The sequence below is a fragment of the Phycomyces blakesleeanus genome (genome assembly GCF_001638985.1).
Source record: "Phycomyces blakesleeanus NRRL 1555(-) unplaced genomic scaffold PHYBLscaffold_29, whole genome shotgun sequence".
NCBI classification, from domain to species: Eukaryota; Fungi; Mucoromycota; class Mucoromycetes; order Mucorales; family Phycomycetaceae; genus Phycomyces; species Phycomyces blakesleeanus.
The window spans coordinates 57,296-76,649 of NW_017265162.1; the positions used below are offsets into that span (position 1 = coordinate 57,296).

Sequence of the window (19,354 nt, forward strand, 5' to 3'; positions counted from 1 at the left end):
CTTCTGTTATACAAAAGCATGTCTTTGTAACAACGTTTTAAGTATTCTAAATAAAACTTAATACACCGGCCTTAATGAAACTATGATATGTTATTTTATGTTTGGTGTCATAAAGGTTTATTAATATTCTTGAAACTAGAGGAATAATTAGGCCCCTAGTTATTTGATTCAAGTTTCTCAATCGAGTTTTATTATCTAAAGGTACAACCCTTTCGTTGCTTATTGAATATAAATACACTATACTTGTAATAAAGCTATAGATGGTAAAGTCTGGATTATATTAGGTAATATATGCAGCCAAATTACTATTAATTAACTCCACAAAAGTTTTATTGTAACATTTATTTGATAACAGAGAGTGAGTTTTGCCACAAGTGGCCAAATGAAGTTACTTGTATATTTGTATGGTTTGGTGGCTATCCGGAATATTGAGAATATATTTGAAACAGTACTGAAAAATAGAGTGATGTAGGCCTGGAATCTGTAACAAATATGACTGGCTTAAATTGATCTTTAAAAAAAGCTAAATGCTTGAATTTCAAGACTTGATTGATATTTGCACATTATTGTGTTATATCTTATACTATTATCTCTGCGCATGACTTATATTTGGTCCTTCTATATTTTTAAAACAAGTTTATGAATTACTTTTGCGCAGGTAACTTACGATATAATTGTGTTCCCAATTGAGATGAGCAGTAGAGAAGTAGCTAATTTTAGGGATAAAATGGCACACTATATATTATTTGAATATACTCAAGAGAACTTTTAGCTATCAAGACAGTTATATAAATTTGAAAGGCTTTCATAAATTTTGACAAATGGGTAGTCCAAATGGATAGTGAATACTTAAAATTGATAACATTATAAAGCATATAAGAAACTTTAGGAAGAAGTTTTATAATAAATGCTAGAAGATGAGTATAAAAAGTATGAAATAAACTAAATAAAACTAAAGAACAAGTTCAATTATTGCTATTTTATTTGAACAAAAGTTTTCAATTTTTGTATGGGTTATGTTTGTTTTTTGTTTTAGTATCAAATATTTAAATAAACTTAGACTAATAGTTTTTTCTTTCTTAGAATTGTATGGTTATTGCTTCTTAAACTGTCTCAATGAGTACAACCAGTCTACCTCGTATACAATTAAAGTTTGAATGGAAATATATACTACAAAAATTAGGGTATACCCAAGAGTATTGGTGGTACTCAATAGTCTCTCTCTCTTTTCTTTTCAATAATCAAGCTTCTTCTTTTTCCAAGTTAAGGCTATTAAAAACCGTTTCTTTGAACAATATGCATATCTTCATTATCTTTTGTGATTATTTAACTTCTTTCGTAAAGAGAGCTTATATATTCTCTAGATAATTTTGTCTTATCAGTGGGTGGTCTTTGATCCCTTTCTAACGTATAATTGCTACAAACATTTAATCACAACTCATGTCGGCTAAATAAATTATTCTTGATAATTAAAACTATTTTTTTAAAAGAAAAAAAAAGTCTCGTTCGTTACCAATTGTGACAAATGCAGTCCTTCTCTTTACAATGTGGAAACCTTCAGCATCGGTTCAGCCACAAAGATTAAATCGAGCAAACAATAGTACAAGAAACACACCAGTTGCAACAAGGGATTACAGGCCACTTGCCTTAGGTTCAAAAAATACTCAGCGATGCATACACATCACACGATTGCATCCTAAAACAACTGAGCAAACTATCCAAGTTGTGTTTTCACAATTTGGACATATTGAAAAAATTAAGCTTGGGAAGGGAACTCCTGTGTTAGGTGCTGAAGCTTTATTAACCTATAGGTAAATCCCAATATAGACATTCGTTAACCTACTGTAACATTACAACCTAAACACGAATGTTCTGTTATGCTTAATGATTTAGTCAGCCACCAGAGTCAAACGCGCTTCTACGGACACAGATTACAGTAGATGGTTTTCCCGTTAATATAGCTTTTCGCGATCTAGATGAATATGTTCAGAATACTCCACCAGAAGAAGAACACCAACGCTGCAAAATACCCGTTAGTTGTTTTTCTATGGGGTTTTTGCGGTCACCAAAGACCTTTATGACTGAATGGAGCACCATAGACAATCCTGATTTTGTAATTGACTATGACCACAACCAATGTGAGATTCACTTTTTTAGTGTTGGTAACCAATATAAGCTGGAGTTTGGTTTCAAAGATTTAGCCAACGACTTCAACTTTGAATACACGAACAACAGTGCCTTCTTCACTATTCCTCTCAAAACCCCACCTAAATTCTGGAAGAAATCGGGGGATTTTTCTGTCAAAGATACAAATGAAGAATCTGGGTGGGTGCGAGTTGTTGAGATCCCTATGTCAGCTCCACGACCTGGCCCTCCTATAAGAACCCCAATAACACCCATGGTACCCGATGGATACATGAAGTTAAATACGTGGGTTGTCTATAGAGTAGAAATCAACCCACCACCAGACTACTACCGTGATTTCCAAGACATCCTTCAAACTGCAGTCAGCTACCGCCTCATTCAATTAGAGTACATATCTACGTTTCATGTGTTTGATGCTTCAGACTTTCCTATCCCACTGAATCACAATGATCGCGCCAAACGCTTACCATTTGATATGCTATATCTACTTGAAAGCAGTCTTCTGTCACGCCAAATGGATGAGCACAGTCTAGATAAAGAGTTCTATGATACTCTTACCAATCTCGATCCAGCGGTTGCATCAGGTATTCTGACCTTACTTGTTCAGGAAAGAAAACGAGTATGGAATCCTGCCACTGCCTTTCAAGATATGTGGAAAAACGAAGATATCAGGATCTTTCACCAACAGAAGATTCCCAGTCATTGTGGCATGGTTCGCAAGGTTCTTGTCGCACCTACAGGACTCTACCTAGAACCACCAATTGTAGAAACCACCAACCGTGTTATTCGACATTTCTCAGAACATGCTGATCGCTTTCTTCGCGTTAATTTTGTGGATGAAGATTTTGGTCCTGTTGGGACCTTATCTTCAGGTATAAACAATGAGGCATTGTATTCAAGAATATTCAAGACCTTGATAAATGGCATAAAAATTGGTCCGCGACGCTTTGACTTTCTTGCTTATTCTAAATCCCAATTACTTGAGCATGGATGTTGGTTCTTCGCACCCACGCAGAATCTCACAACCACCATGATTCGAGACTGGATGGGAGACTTCTCTGATGAAAAAGTCATTGCAAGCTATGGAAACATGATGGGACAGGTAATAAGAACGTAAAAGTTAATACTTGACACGTATCTAATGCTATGTAGTGTTTATCCTCGACGTATCCCATCACACCTATGGAAGGTAAAGAAGTGGACTACATAGATGATCTTATACGAGGCAACAATCTATTTTCGGATGGTGTTGGAAAAGTATCACCGAAACTAGCCAGGGAAATAAGTAGTAAACTTGATTTAAAACGGATACCTAGTGCTTTCGAATTTAGACTCGGTGGTGCCAAAGGTGTCTTGTGTCTGTCCAACTATTTAAACGGCAGGAAAATCAATCTGCGCCCTAGCCAAATCAAGTTTGAATCTAGGTCCAATATGTTGGAGATCACACGAGCATCAAAGTTCCTCCCGGCCTACTTGAACCAGCAAACTATCACATTATTATCATCTCTTCGAATAGATGACAGCGTATTTATGACAATGTTCGATAAGATGGTGAACCAACTCAGCAGGATGCTAGAAACACCTTTAGAGGCTATCAATGCCTTGACAACGAGTATAGATGATCATAGTACCGTCTTGTCTATGGCTCGTATGGTTGAATCTGGTTTCTTGCTGACAAAGGATCCTTACCTTGTAAACATGATACATCTATTCCGCGCCAGCATTCTTAAAAATCTCAAGAAAAACGCAAAGATCATAGTTCCCGAAGGTGGCTTTTTAATGGGTGTACTTGATGAGACTAACACGCTGGGTGAAAATGAAGTATTTATCCAAATATCCAATCCCTTGTCTGGTACTGCCAGGCGCATCATTAAAGGAGAGACTCTTATATATCGGGATCCATGCTTCAATGTAAACCAAATGCGTGTGGTGACAGCAGTAGATAGTCCACAATTGCATCACATCTACAATGTAATCGTGTTCTCTTCCAAGGGCTATAGGAGTATACCTAGCATATGTTCAGGAGGAAGTCTGGGCGGCGATAACTATATGTAAGTATTTTTCTAGTGTTCCTTGAGTTTTTAATTATAACTATTCTTTAGGGCTATATGGGATCTGAAACTCATGCCAAAAGGCAACTATCCCCCTATAAAACTTGCCGGAAAAGCGCCTATTGAGGTGGAAAAAATCAATGTACTTCATGTTGAAAAATTCTTCGTCTCATTTGTCAGCAATGATAATCTTGACCAGATTATTGAAGCACATACAGCTATTGCAGATCAATCAAAGCTTGGTGCATTGGATGGACATTGCTCGCGTCTTGCGGAACTTCACTCACAAGCTGCTGGTAAGATGTGTTTTACCGAGCTTGCTCTCAATCTAACGTCGTATACTAGAATTTGCGAATACTGGAAGATCGGCAGAGTTTCCTTTAGACCTTCGTGTTAAGAAGTTCCCAGATTTTATGCAAAAGAAAGACAAGGAATCGTACGCCTCCACGAAAATCTTAGGCAATATCTTTAGAGCAATTGATCCATCGTATTACAAACAGTATCGGTCTTTCTTGACAGACAATGCAACTTACGACAATCGCCTTTGGATGCCTGGAATGGAACCATATATTGCAGAAGCCAGAGAGCTAAAGATAGTCTATACAAATGATGTGATGGCTTTGATGAGTCAGTATGGTGTTCAGACTGAATCTGAACTTATGTCTGGGTTTGTCATAAAATGGCTCAAAAAAGGTGATGTTAAAAGTAAAGCCAGACTTGGAAAACAGGTTATGGCTGCTGTTAAGAGTATGTGTAAACTGTGGAAAAGGCGATTTGAGCTAGAGTTTACCGAAAACGCTGCGGATTTTGAGACACGCCAGATCAAAGAGAATGCAATGAATACCAAAGCAGCAGCATGGTATTATGTTACGTATCATCCACAAGAACGGTCTCAACCATCTCCACATGGTGTTTTTTTCAGTTTTCCGTGGGTTGTTAAAGATAAACTCTGTTCTATTGCCACAAGTTATCAAGAAGGTGCTGGCCAAGGTGAAATCAAGCCATTAGACGAGTCTCTTGTCAAGAACTACAAGAAAAACAGTACGATAAATGTTAGCCTTGAAATGTTTTACTCGGCTAGTGAATCGGAAGAAGAGGACGGCTCAGACGAAGAAAGCGAGGATGAAGGGTGGGGTCAAGACGTTCCAACAGTGAATATTAGGATTAGCGATTTACGTATTTAACCTTAATATAACACATTATATACTTGTGCGAATAAAAACTGGCTTAGTGTATGTTACCATAAATCACTGTGGCCCTTAAATACCTAATACATGAATGGATATATAAAAAAGAGAGCTCTGTACAGTGTAAGAACCAAATGTGTGACCGGGATTGACCAGAACATCTCAATGCGAATAATAATGTGTGATATGGATGATATTTGGATAGACCCCATTTAGAACAATTCATTGTGACTGGCGAAGTCTTCAAACATAAATGTGTATTATAGATTTTGTTGCTCTTTAGAAATATAACTGATTTGAAATTATACTACCCCTTTTGGTATTTGAGAAAATTAAACAATAGAATGAGTCAAAGTACTTGTATACACGTATAATGAGTAGAACTCTTTTTGTTTAGTCATAAGCATCCAATCTTAAGCTTTCGTTAAATATGGCTCGAAAATCACAAAAGACTCCTTATAAAGACAACCTGGAATATTTCTTTGCTATCTCATACCCAAAAGAAAATTCAAATGAGAACAAATCAGCAACCAGATCATTCTTCTCAAAACCTTCATCAGACATTTGGCATTATTTTCTTCCAGGGCAGACTGTAGCAGATCTACCTTCAGCAAGATCAAAACCTTTGGAACATGTGATTGAGGAGAAACAGAAAGACATCATTCTGTCGAATAATACCGTTATATCAAACAACGGATGGGTACTCAAACGGGTGACCAATGTCCATCTAGGAACATCAACACCTCCACCAGAGAGTCGAAAAAGAAGACTATCTGACCCTGATACTTTGGAAGAAAGTCAAAAGAAGATTATTTTAAAACACCAACAAAAGAAAGAAACCTCGAAAGGTGTCATGGCAACCCAAGAAACCAGTATTGAAACCGAAAAGATTTCAGTTGTTCCGTCTGGATCAAAGGGCTTTCGGGTTGAGGCTGATATTTTAGAAGAAGATTCAACAGCACCTGAAATAAAAGCTGATAAAAAGCCTCCATTAACAAAGGAACAAAATCAGATTTATCAGTTAGTTGTATATGGCCAACAAAACTTGTTTTTTACTGGATCAGCTGGTAAGTGTATTACAAACGTTACCCGTACGTTACTTATGTTTATGATAGGTACTGGAAAGTCTGTTTTACTTCGTGGTGAGTAATATTATAGCATACACATGGCCTGTACAGTATACTTATACCATAAAAATATAGAGATAATTTCGACAATGACACAACTTTATGGCGATAGTATTGCTGTTACTGCTTCTACTGGAATTGCTGCTTTTCACATCGGGGGCACTACTCTTCATAGGTAAGTACTAGCGCGCTAATATTACAAGAAGAAGGAAAAGATAAATATTGAACCCATAATAGTTTTGCTGGAGTTGGTCTAGGACAAAAATCAGTGGGAGAACACGTAGCACAAATCCTGAATTCACAAACAACTTGTGAGAGATGGAGGACAACAAAAACTCTTATTATCGATGAGAGTAAGAAAATATATGAGTTTTATATGGTTTAATAAAGTTATCTTTTTGCTTTGTTTTAGTTTCTATGATAGATGGTTGCTTACTTGACAAGCTTGAGGAAATTGCGCGTAGGATACGAGGAAATAATGCTCCGTTTGGAGGAATCCAGGTGGGATATGAATACACGTTTTATAAATTCCATACTTACACAAAGTATTAGATTGTATTATCTGGGGATTTCTTTCAACTTCCACCTGTAAACGAAGGAAGGGGAGCTAAATTCGCTTTCGAGGCAGGCTGTTGGAAAAAAATTGTCCCAAAAACCTTTATATTAAACAGAGTTTTCCGGCAAAAGAACGACAGTAAGTTTCCCAAAATAAAAAGGATCTTTTATAATTACTTACCTGAATTTTTGTATATATGTATATATATATATATATTAAGTGTTTGTCAATATTTTGAATGAAATGAGAATTGGAAAACTTTCGAATCGCTCAATTGGTATATTTAGACGACTTGCTCGGAATTTAGATCCAGGATCCGGAATACAACCTACAGAACTGTAAGAACGATACCAGGTGATGTGATACTTTCTTGACTTATTGTATACTCTAGATATCCTATACGTGAACAAGTTGATCGAGCAAACTCGGCTCGTCTAGAGTCTCTGCGTGGAAAAATATATGAATTCCGTGCTGATGATCGAGGAAATGAAAAGATGCTTGGAAACTTACTTGTTCCTAAAGTTGTCCGACTTAAAAAAGATTGTCAGGTGATGCTACTTAAAAATATTGATAAATCTCTGGTGAATGGATCAATTGGTATAGTGATTGGATTTGTGGGTGACAGCCGATTCTCTTCGCCCGACCACATTCAACATTTTGTACCGGCTAGTTCTTCCCCCAGTTCTTATTTCTCAAGTCATTCTGGAGAAGCAATTCTTGAGTATCCAATTGTTCGGTTCACCAACAATCGTGTGCTTGTCATTGAACAGGAAAAATGGACACTGGAGTCGTCAAGTAAGTGTAGAACTGTTAGCCAAAACCTGGTCATGTTACTAACTTTATATTTTAGGTAAAGTAGAGTTAGCATCAAGGAAGCAGATTCCTTTGATGCTAGCCTGGGCAATGTCTATTCATAAAAGTCAGGGTCAGACTCTTGAATGTGTCAAAGTTGATCTAGGCAGGGCTTTCGAGAATGGGCAAGTATATGTTGCTATTTCTCGTGCAGTCTCGTTAGAATCCCTTCAGGTTCTCAACTTCGATCCTAACAAAATTCAGACACATCACAAAGTCACCCAGTTCTACAAAAATCTTAAGTATTAGAAAGTTGAATTTGGCTTATAAATATATGCTACTTTAAATGAATTGGCTTTTCATTATTTGGCTTGGGTTGCTTCAAACTAAAATGCACCTTTTTGAAAAAAAAAAAGAAGAAAAAAGCAAAGTATGTGTACTCTTTCTTTCAGAATTAGATACTTCAAACAAATGGTAATTATCCCCAACCATCTTTATACAGTTAATACTTAATATGTATAATCGCTGATCTTCTAAGAGCTTTCAAAAGCAATTAGATAATTGAGTTTTATTAGAGTATATTCATTCTGATAAATAATAACTTTTAACTCTTGTAATTAATATCTTCTTTCGAGTAGAGTTCTATTGAATGACCCAGTATATTTCATTATATATATTAAAAGTTTCTTCAGATGCATTAGATAATTTAAACTTAATATTATTTTATTTTTCAAAACAAAATGTAGGCAAAAAGCAATGTTTTTATTTAAAAAGAAATAAAGATGAGAATGAGAATTATGTGTATGTAAAAATTTTAAGCTTTTGCGGTGAGTCCCAAAATGGCACTTTCTATGCGCGAACCGTACTCGCGATCAGCGCGTTTGAAGTGAGCAATTTGGCGATCACGGATGTGCTTCTTTGCGTTTTTCAAGTGACCAGCAATGTTGTTAACCAAGTCTGTTCTTTCTTCAGGAGACATGACTCTGTACAAATCACCAGCCTGTACAAAGTCGACATCTTTAAGCTCATATGTAAATCGGCCAGTGAAACCAGAGATTTCTTCAGCAGTGTAAGTGGAACCAACAATATCGTTTTGGTAAGGACCATCGAACGAATTGGGACCATAATTAAGATTGGAACCACCATTGCCATTTACTGTGGGGAAAAGAGAGTGCGTGTGAATTTGAGTTTTCCTTTTTAGAATATATCCACTCAAATATATATATACACACACACATACACAAACAAAGAAGGAAAAGAAAAGCTTACCGGTCATGAAACCATCCCTTTGATAATTGGCCACACGTGAGACAGGTTGATTGATGGGAATTTGGGTATAATTGGGTCCAAGTCTGTGACGATGAGTATCAGGGTACGAGAACAAACGACCCTGCAGCATACGGTCGGGGCTGACATCGATACCAGGAACCATGTGCGAAGGACTAAACGCAGCTTGCTCCGTCTCCGCAAAGTAGTTTTCAGGGTTTCTGTTCAAGACCATCTTACCAACGGGAACAAGAGGGTAATCCTATAGTGAGAGGTTAGAATAAATTGTTTTGGACAAATATTAAAGTTGATATTACACTATGGGGCCAGACTTTGGTGATATCAAATGGATCAAAGCGGTAGCTCTTTGCGTCATTAGGTTCCATGATTTGAATATAGACGGACCACGAAGGATGTTCGCCGCGTTCAATTGCGTTGAAGAGATCGCGTGTAGAGTAATCAGGATCGATACCGGAAATTCTAGCAGCTTCACTGGCCGACAGGTTCTTGACTCCCTGGTCAGTCTTGAAGTGCCATTTGACATACTTGAACTGCCCCTTGTCATCAACTAGCTTAAGAGTGTGAGAAGAGAAGCCGTGCATGTGACGGAATCCATCTGGAGTGCCGCGGTTAGAGAAGAGAATGGACACTTGGTGGATAGACTCTGGGACAAGTGATAAGAAGTCCCAGAACATATCAGCATCAGGAAGATTGGTTCTTGGATTCTTCTTCTGAGTGTGGATAAAATCTATATTGGTCAACTTGGGTTAATTTGAGCCCACGGTTGCTTTGTGTACTAACTTACCAGGGAATTTCGATGGATCGCGGATGAAGAAGACTGGGGTGTTGTTACCAACCATATCCCAGTTACCTACAAACAGATATTAGTATTTAAAAAAAGGCTAGGGTTTATCTATTTACCTTCTTCTGTGTAGAACTTGACAGCAAATCCACGAGGGTCGCGGGCTGTGTCCGCACTTCCTTGGGCACCACCGACGGTAGAAAAACGGGTAAATATGGGTGTCTTTTTGCCAATTCCATTCAAGAACTTGGCTTTTGTCAGCTTGGAAATATCGTGGGTAACCTCTATATAATTATAAGTATCTATATACATATATATTGAAAATGCATTTATTGTTTACCGAAATAGCCGTGTGCTCCAGCTCCTTTGGCATGAACGACGCGTTCAGGGATGCGTTCTCTGTCAAAATGGGCTACATTGAATGTATTAGAGTTTGTTTGAAGTGTGCTAATCGTAAATACATACCAAGTTTGTCAATCAAGTGGAAGTCCTGGATAAGACTATAAAGAGGTTGTATATTAGAAACTGATAAAATTTATGCTGATACCGAGCTTACACTGGGCCTGTGGGACCAGCAGTCTGAGAGGTTTGATCATTCTCAACGGGGTTTCCATTGGAAGTTGTTAAGATGTTCTTGGACATTTATTTTTATAATGTAAGTAAAGAGTAGAGAAAGGTGTTCTTTCTAGTGTAAGGTGAGGAAGATTTCAGACTATTGATTCTGCTATTTATACCATCATGCAAATCTGCTTTGGGCGCTAAAAAAATATGTTTAGAAAATGTAACGGAGTAGCGCTATTTTAATTCAATATTTGTAATGTTGCGTCCAATCAGCTTATGTTTATACCGTTAAGTCGTGCGAAAACAGAAGAGGGTACAATTGAACTTTTATTAGCCAATCATGTTATTCTAATAGATGTTTACCAAATATTGCTCCTAATGATCCCCAATACCAACCCATCCCAACGTGTTTTCTGCTTCAGCTTCATCTTTTACTTGATAAATCCATCGCAAACACAAGTATTACGGTTAAAATTTGTTCCATATACACTCTTTCCGGAAAGTAAATTCACTCAATGGCAAAAACAAATTCAGGTTGCACGAAAAACGAATTCGTCCTGAAGGAAAATCGATTCACCTGATGACAGGAACAAATTCGTCATGGCTCTTTCCACTAACACTCCGGAACCACCAGGGGTCAAAAACCCCTCCACCACTGGCTCATCTCCACCATTGCCAACCTCATTCACACCAATCTCACCCTCTTCGACACCTCTTTACTCGCAAGTAGCTACTCAGAACGCACTTCCACTTCTCGAAAAGCAACCTCATGTTATCTTCAGCTCTACGAATAACACGACCCCACGTACCTGGCGTGTAGGGTCCTCTAAGTTTTCAGTTTTTTTCACTGTCCCACCCAAATCCTCACCCAAGTGTGACCCTTTCTGGAGAGCTCTTCTCTCAGCCTATCCTCGCGAGGTTAACATGGGCATCACTCTTGGCTCACGCTCTTCCCCTGATACATGTGAACTCCATCTACCTACCAGTGCTGACTGCGAGCGAGCGTGCTCTCAACCTTTGGTAGTCGGCGATTCGTCTTTCCCCGCTCAACCTGCTGTTCCCATTGGCACAATTGTTCGCCGTGTTTTCCTAACCAAGCTTCCTCGTGTTCCTTATCATGACCTGGCTACACAACTCGCCAAATGTATGTCTCCTTTTGGCAAAGTGCGGGAGATCGCCATTCATGAATCATATGGGTTTTTTGACGGTTCTGGCTATGTTGTCCTCGCCAATACACCTACCGACGATGTGCCATCAGATTCTCTGACGTACCAAATTGCATACGACGATACGCAAAAGATTCTTGGTAAGTGGCCTTCCATGGGCTCCCACTGCACCTACTGTAAGGAAATGGGGCACGACGTCGCAAAATGCACCAAACGCCCAGCCGAAACCCGAACGTGTTTTGGATGCAACAAGACCGGTCACTTACAAGCCAATTGTCCATACATTACCGATCCTTCCAAGACGTCCAAGACGTCCAACAAGCGCTCCCGCCACCCCAACCGCAATTCGAAGCTCGATCGCCCCATCATTGCGCCCAAGCCTTTGATTCCCACTGAGCTCTCACTCATCTACGGAGGATCGGAGGCCTCCAAGCACAACCCTCGTCAACCTGCTTTACGTGAGTTGTCTAAGCTGTCTCCCACAAAGACCACCTTTACTCTACCGACACCAACTGAGACGCCCACGTCCTCCGGCCCTCGTCCTCGAAGCCGTTCTGTCGACACCCCCACGCGTGGCTGGGACAAAGAGATAGACGACAGAATGATAACTAATCTCATGGATAGAGATGAGGCTCGGGCTCTCCGACTCCAGTCTGCCTCTCGCCACACTCATCTCCGTTTTTCCCGGCCGGCACGTCCAACAGGCCGCAATACATCTCTCTCTCCTCCTCGCTTTACTCACCCACAAACCACAAAAGCCCTCGGCGCAGAGGCCAACATTAACCAATGATTAAAATAGGCACTATGAACTGTAGGGGTCTACCCAAAGTTGGACACCCTGAATCACGCTCCTTTTTCATACGCCATTTACGCTCGCAGGGAATCGATATTTTAGCCCTGCAAGAAACCCATGCCTCATCATCTATGCTTCAATCTACCTTTGACCAACAATTTCGGTCCTCTTCATCATTATGGTCTCCACACTGCGGTGTTGTATGCCTTTCCCCTCACATTATCTTCACTGACCCTCTATTTAGCCCATGTGGCAGGTGTATCACGACAACTATCACGCATGTGGATAATAATTTTTCGCCCTTCAGGATAGGCGTCATCTATGCGCCTGCTTCCCAAACTCCACGTTATCGTTTTCTTGCCTCTTTACTGTCCACTCCTGACCTCATCCCTCCCAATCCTTCAAACTTTATTCTATTGGGCGATTTTAACCATGCAATTCACTCACACTATGCTCTCGGACGTCGTGCTCCAGCTGACTGGCTACAGTTTATAGATACCAATATGACTGACTGTATCACTCCTCGTGGCCAGCACCCGCAGCCTACGTTCCACCGAGCCCTGTCTTCCACCACCATTGACTACATCCTTGCGTCCTCAGACCTTCACCCTCGCACTACAGACCCACAAGTGAGCTATATTCACCAGAAATGGTCTGATCATTGTCTGGTTGCAGTCAGTCTGTCCCTCCCTTCAACCAAGTCTTCTGGTAAGGGACTTTGGCGTGCTAACCCTCGCCTAGCACAATCACTTTCGTTCCGTACCGATCTCAACACTCTTCTCTCCACCCTCGTTCCTGCCCTTCGCGCTGATCTTTCTCCTCAAGCCCAATGGGATGCGATTAAGCTCGAAGTCATTCGTTTCGTTAAATGTTTCTCTCGCCACCTTCGCCCCTCTCTGAACGACCTGGAAACACGCCTACAAAAACGACGGGACCGACTCATTCACCGTTTCCGCCACCAACCCGCCCAGAACTTCCAACTCCCAATTGTGGAACGATTGTTGCAGCAAGTCCAACTTGAACGGGTCGAGATTATGGCTCTCAAGGCCGGGAAACACTGGCGGGAAAAGGGTAAGACTTCTGCAGGATACCTCAAACGCACTATCGCCATTCGCCAATCCCGCAAAGCCATTGCAAGCCTCTGTCACCCTGTTACAAACGACATTTGCACCACACCCGACGCCATGACTGAGGCCGCAGCAGTCTTCTATGAAGGCTTGTACACCCCTGATCCTATAGACCACTCTGCTGTGGATGAGCTGCTCTCTCATTTGCCTTCAGATCTCCATTTGCCAGAACTTGCACAGGACTATATGACTCGGCCATTCGCTCTCGACACAATTCGGTCAGGCGCTGCCCGCTCTCCCAGCTCTAGTAGCCCGGGCCCAGATGGTTTGCCATATGAGATTCTCTGCCTCATTCTCGCCCATCCCGTGTGTGGCGACCTCGTTTCCTGGATATATAACGATGCCTTGTCGAAGGGAATCTTTCCTCCTTCTTGGCAGTCCACTTGTGTCTGCTTGTTGCCAAAAAAAGGCGATCTCAGTTCTCTGAAGAACTGGCGTCCCATCGCCTTGATTAATACCGATGCAAAAGTGTTTACCCGTCTCATGAATGCTCGTATGATTTCTGCTGTTACCACACTTATCACCCCGTATCAAACTGGTTTTGTTCAGGGTAGATTTATAGCTGATAATGGAATTCTGACTCGTTTGGTCATGGCACAAGCCGCGAAGGATGGATCCTCAGGGATTGGCTTGCTCTTGGACCAGGAAAAGGCTTATGACCGAGTACACCCAGAGTATTTTCGTCGAGTGCTCGCTCATTTCCGCTTCCCTCCTTCCATCGTTAATTCTGTCTCTTCTCTATTTTTCTCTACGCAGCTACAGATTAACGTCAATGGCTTTCTCTCGCGCCCTCTTACGCAAGCCCGTGGCCTTCGACAAGGGGATCCTCTCTCACCAATTCTCTTCAACCTAGCTTTTGAGCCTTTGCTTCGCCGCGTGATACACGATCCTCTGTTCCTCGGTGTCCTCCCTTCTGTCCCTCCCACTCTTCCCTCTTTACCTCCTGTCAAACTGCTGGCTTATGCCGATGACCTTCTGGTGTTTCTTCCGGACACGGATCACATGTCTCGACTTCACCACCATCTCAACACATACGCTGCCGCATCTAACGCTCGCATAAACATGCACAAGACTCAAGCCTTCTCCCTTTCAGGATCGCCACTCCCCGACTGGAATACTTTCCTTCGTGCATACGATGTTACTGATTGGCATGATCGTACGTCACCTACCTCTCTCCGATATCTTGGTTTTCCATTATTTTCCTCTATCACTCAACGAGACTCCTACGGGACCACCCTCCTGTCAAAAATTGAGACCTTTTGCAGTATTCATGGATCACGATCTCTTTCCTTTCGTGGGCGGGCAACCATCATGAACTCTCTTGTACTTTCTCAACTATGGCACGTCCTTCGTGTGGTTTCGTTCCCTTCCGCCTTCCTTGACCGAGTTCGCTCCATCGTGCGCGGGTTCTTCCGTGTCAACTCTTTTCCTCCCATTGCTTTTGATACTCTCTGCTTGCCCCGACTACAGGGTGGCCTTGGTATCTTGGATCCTGGTATACAGCAATGTGCTCTCCAACTTCGCTGGCTGAAGCCCCTTATCCGTAATCTTCTACTGCCTCACGGTCTTGTTCCCCAATGGTTCTCCACTCTTCTTCGCTCCGACGTCCCTACCGTTGATCCTCTTCTTCCCTTACTCTTTCCGGACTGTCGTCCTCGCAACCATCGCACCCTTGATTCCCCGCTGCACCTGGTTCTGAAGGCTATGGATACTCTTCCCCGAAACTTTGACAGAGTGGTGCTCAACCTTTCCAGTTGTCTCATCCTGCCATTGTCTTCTATGATATCCAGTATGCCCTCTCACCCTCCGTATCGACCTGCTTGGCGTGATTTGCGAGTCCACCATCTATACCAAATCGAGTCCAATTTGGATATACTCACACCCATCACTCCCTCTCGTCCTCTACCCCGTTCTGTCACACTTAACCGCATCCTCAACAGAATTCGCGATCATACAATGGTCTTGCATCCCATTCTCTTTCGAGCATGCATTCCTTCTTTTGTACTGGCATTCCAACAGCCAGATCTTCCTATTCGCGACGGGTCGTCCATTGACCTCCAGCCACTTCTGTCAGCCCAACTTCCCGGTCAGACCTGGTCCCGGCTCACCACGCGCTCTTACCGTTCTGCCTGCTCCCATCAACTGTCTGATGCTCGTCCCATCCACCCTCCTCTCATCCCACGACAACTTCGCTCCTTCTGGTCTTTTGCCCTCCCTCACCGGGCTCGGAATGTCTGGTTTCGCGGGTTGCACAATAAGCTTTCGTGCCGAGCACTTCTGTACCGCATCATGCCATCCACCGTCTCTTCTCCTCTCTGCACTATTTGCCAGGTGTCCATCGAGACGCAAGAACATTTTCTTCTCGCTTGCCCGCTGAAATCTGCTGTGTGGACAGGCATTTGGTTGGAATTCTTCGGCACCGTCCCTCTGCCCTCTGTCCTCTCAAACGCTTTCCAATCCTTCGTCTTCCCCCCCCCCCCCCCCCCCCACGCTTAACCCTGCGATCCCTGCTTCCTCCGTCTTTGGCCTAACTATCCTGGCTATTTGGGATTACCACTGGTCTTTCCACTTTAACTCTGTCCCTTTCCTTCCCTCTGCGGTGCTCCACACTGCGCGCAAGTCAATTTCTCGTCTCTGCTCTGAACTAGAGCTGGACTCTCCATAACTCCTCCATTTTTTTTAAAACAAAACAAAACAAAAACAAAAACAACCATAAAATTTAAAAGCCAAAAACATCATATAATCTACAAAACCTTACAAGCAAATATTTTAATTTTCTCTTTTCCTATTCAATCAGAGACCTTTAATAAAATCCTGAGCTTTTTCTTCCTGGCTCCATACAAAAAAAAACAAATTCGTGTTTTATGAAATATAAATTCATCTTGGCTGACAAATCGAGTGTCGATTGTTTTGTAGGGCAAAGTCTTGGCAACTTTAAATATAAAAGAGCACGCCTAGTGCTTGTCTTTGTTTTATTTCTTTTTCACAATTACATCACAAATCACCGATAATGAACATTCAATTCTTGTTTGAAAACGGGAAAGGATTTGTCGTCAACGAGTATGGCAGACCTGAACCAATGGATTATATTGTTGATGAGGAACAGTTTTGTCTTGAAACGTTGAGTTCTCATACACAATATTTAGCTCAACTGTCTCTGGAGAGCGAGAAAAGGATAGATACAATGCAGTTAGAAAAGGAGGTAAAGCCTAATGGTGATGTCATTATTAGGGAAACTTCAGTGAAGGGAAATTATACGCGCTATTCTGATCAGGACAAGGTGAGGTTCTTCAAGCTGTTGTTTGAGAGGTGCTTGAGTGCGGCCGCAGCTGCAGAACAACTTGGGATTCATGTTCGTACAGCACAAAAATGGGCTGCGCAATACGAGAAAGATCCTGACAGTATCTTTGAGAAACGGAGAAAGACTGGCCGTCCAAGTATTCTCCATGACGAACACAAAAACGCTATTCTTGTGGTGATCCAGACACTTGGACGTTGGACCTATTACATCTAAGAACATATTCCTAATGTCATAGCAAAGCAGTTATCATTTTATTGACAAATAAGACATTATTTACATTTATTTATGATAAAGCAATAAGACCAATAATTATTTACAGTAAGTACTGTAAGTATGACAGCTCAGTAAGTACTGAGTCAACATTAGAGCACTGTGATAAGAGTAAATTATAAATGTAGCAGTATCAGCTCTGTAATATCTAAATACGGTAAACAAACACATCCTTAGGAAATGAAGATGGGACTGACACAGCAGATCATGTTTTTGTATAAAAAGGGCAACTTTTTATTCTTTAATAAAGACAACCTACATACAGTCTCAAAGTATTCTTATATACGTCCCTACCTTTTTTTTTATAAATTTTGATTTTTTATCTCCTAAAACTTCACAATTCTCGAGTGCATTGATGAGAATCCTTCCATCGTCCTAGATGAAGTAATGGAGAAGTTAAAGCAAGTGTTTACAGAATTAAAATTATCTAAAACTACCTTGTTCGATTTTGTAAAACAACATTGCAATTTATCTCTCAAAAAAGCTCGGCTTCAACCCATAGACCGGAATAGCGAAGAAAAAATCCAGGAGCGCTTGGATTGGGTTCGTAAGTGGGACAAAACAGATCTAGATTTTACGAGAAACTGTGTCTTTCTTGACGATTCTGCTTTCCACATTAATTTGAAACGTAGTATGGCTTGGTCAAGGAAAGGTGCACCGGCAGTGGTCACAGTTCCCAAAACACGAGCGACAACAACAACCATTTTGGGCGCGATTTCTGCTGAAGGTGTAATCAAATGTAGCCTTAGACTTCCTCAGCCTCCATCTAATAAAAAGAGAAAGCGGGAAGATGGCGTTGGGCAAATGAGCAAAGGAACGGTTACGGGACACTATATCAGCTTTCTAAAAGCTACAATGGATGAAATGGACCGCTATCCGCACATGAAAGGTCATTACCTCGTAATGGATAATGCTCCTATCCATACGTCCGAGGACATAGCTAAATACGTAGAATCTCGGGGATACCGCTGCGCTTATTTACCTCCATATTCTCCTGAGCTCAATCCAATTGAGCAATTCTGGTCAGTGGTCAAAAGTAAAGTGAAACGCAACAAGTTCCTTGAGAAGGAAACGTTGATGACTCGGATTAGTGAAGCTTTTAATAGTTTTAAGCTGAGTGATTTCAAAGGAATCGTTAGACATTCTCATAAATGTTTGGACAGGTGTCGTAATGGACAAGCACTCTGAAGAAGTTTTCTTTCTACGGAAACAAGGTGTTTGTAACGACAACAACAACAACAACAACAACAACAAAAATCGCCATTTACAGTCGTTGAAGTTAGGTTTGGGCAAAGTGAGAAAGAAATTGGCCAGAGTCTCCGAGCTTCGTCAAATTGTGGTTGAGGATTGAAAAATGGCCTGGCCTGGCCAAATTCAACCTATGGTGGCCAATTTCCAGTGTTTGGCCAAATTCAAAAAAAAAAAAAAAGTTGTGAGACTTTTCGTGAGACTTATTTTGAAGACTTCTGACCAATCAGGAAAGCCCTAATATCTCATATCCCTGTATCATGATTTGGCCAGAAGACTCGTTAAAAAAAGTCCCACGAAAAGTCTCACGAAAAGTCTCACGAGAGAAAATTTTCTTGATTTCTTGATTCTGCATTTTTCTGTGTTGTGATGACATCAGTTCTGAAACTTAGTTGCCACTTGTGCAAAAAAGTAGAAAACGTGCCAAAGAAAGCGAATCTTCGTAAACATTATAAGCTTGTACACGACATTGTTCTTCCAGCAGGCAAACAAAAACAAACAATTAAGGCAACTTCTCGTCCAAATGAGTATAAGAAAGTTTACAGAATCCTCGATCTCCAGTGGGATTCTGATTGATTTCTTCGCAACATTTTTTTCCAAATGGATTCTACATTAGAATGTTGATCAGCATTGTTCTTTATAAGAAACAAAAAGGCACCATTGTTTTCATGCCATGAACACCTGATAAACACACTTGACTGATTAATGTCTTAGATGATGCCGTATTTACCATATAAATACTTAATCTTATCGTATGAGATTCCATAATATCTATACTTTAAGAAATAATTATAATAAGTCTGTCTTTATACTTCTTCAACCTAAATAGGATGATGCTCAACTACCATTGATCATGATTTCTATCGGTTCCTTAATAACGTTCTCATATAAAAAGACGTTGTTTGTAATATTGGGTCCTCTCTCGTCTTGATCTTTAATAAAGAGATTACATAGAGATTCAT

The 19,354-nt window shown here is 40.9% G+C and overlaps 5 protein-coding genes across 5 annotated transcripts; 4 read left to right on the forward strand and 1 right to left on the reverse strand.

Annotated features, from left to right (window-relative positions):
* Positions 1-1,545: 1,545 nt before the first annotated feature.
* On the forward strand, positions 1,546-5,380 carry RdRP-3 (RNA-dependent RNA polymerase RdRP; the record flags this gene model as incomplete). Its single annotated transcript, XM_018443622.1, has 5 exons — positions 1,546-1,811; positions 1,894-3,247; positions 3,298-4,196; positions 4,248-4,492; positions 4,542-5,380. The coding sequence occupies 5 exons, from the start codon at positions 1,546-1,548 to the stop codon at positions 5,378-5,380; spliced, it is 3,603 nt and encodes a 1,200-aa protein (XP_018285630.1).
* Positions 5,381-8,602: 3,222 nt separating this feature from the next.
* Positions 8,603-10,609, reverse strand: PHYBLDRAFT_183496 (hypothetical protein). The gene is made up of 8 exons (XM_018438777.1): positions 10,483-10,609; positions 10,392-10,426; positions 10,267-10,338; positions 10,046-10,210; positions 9,930-9,995; positions 9,442-9,872; positions 9,128-9,386; positions 8,603-9,013 (listed from the first exon to the last, which is right to left on the reverse strand). Exons 1-8 carry the CDS (start codon positions 10,566-10,568, stop codon positions 8,673-8,675), a joined length of 1,455 nt encoding a protein of 484 aa, XP_018285470.1. The 5' UTR covers positions 10,569-10,609; the 3' UTR covers positions 8,603-8,672.
* Positions 10,610-11,087: 478 nt separating this feature from the next.
* Positions 11,088-12,443, forward strand: PHYBLDRAFT_151335 (CCHC-type zinc finger transcription factor; the record flags this gene model as incomplete). The annotated part of the gene is made up of 1 exon (XM_018432671.1): positions 11,088-12,443. The coding sequence occupies one exon, from the start codon at positions 11,088-11,090 to the stop codon at positions 12,441-12,443; it is 1,356 nt and encodes a 451-aa protein (XP_018285471.1).
* Positions 12,444-16,583: 4,140 nt separating this feature from the next.
* Positions 16,584-17,087, forward strand: PHYBLDRAFT_69303 (Homeodomain-like DNA binding domain-containing transcription factor; the record flags this gene model as incomplete). Its single annotated transcript, XM_018442075.1, has 1 exon — positions 16,584-17,087. One exon carries the CDS (start codon positions 16,584-16,586, stop codon positions 17,085-17,087), a length of 504 nt encoding a protein of 167 aa, XP_018285472.1.
* A 444-nt stretch (positions 17,088-17,531) lies between these two features.
* Positions 17,532-19,323, forward strand: PHYBLDRAFT_174125 (hypothetical protein; the record flags this gene model as incomplete). Its single annotated transcript, XM_018437192.1, has 2 exons — positions 17,532-17,963; positions 19,222-19,323. The coding sequence occupies 2 exons, from the start codon at positions 17,532-17,534 to the stop codon at positions 19,321-19,323; spliced, it is 534 nt and encodes a 177-aa protein (XP_018285473.1).
* Positions 19,324-19,354: the final 31 nt, after the last annotated feature.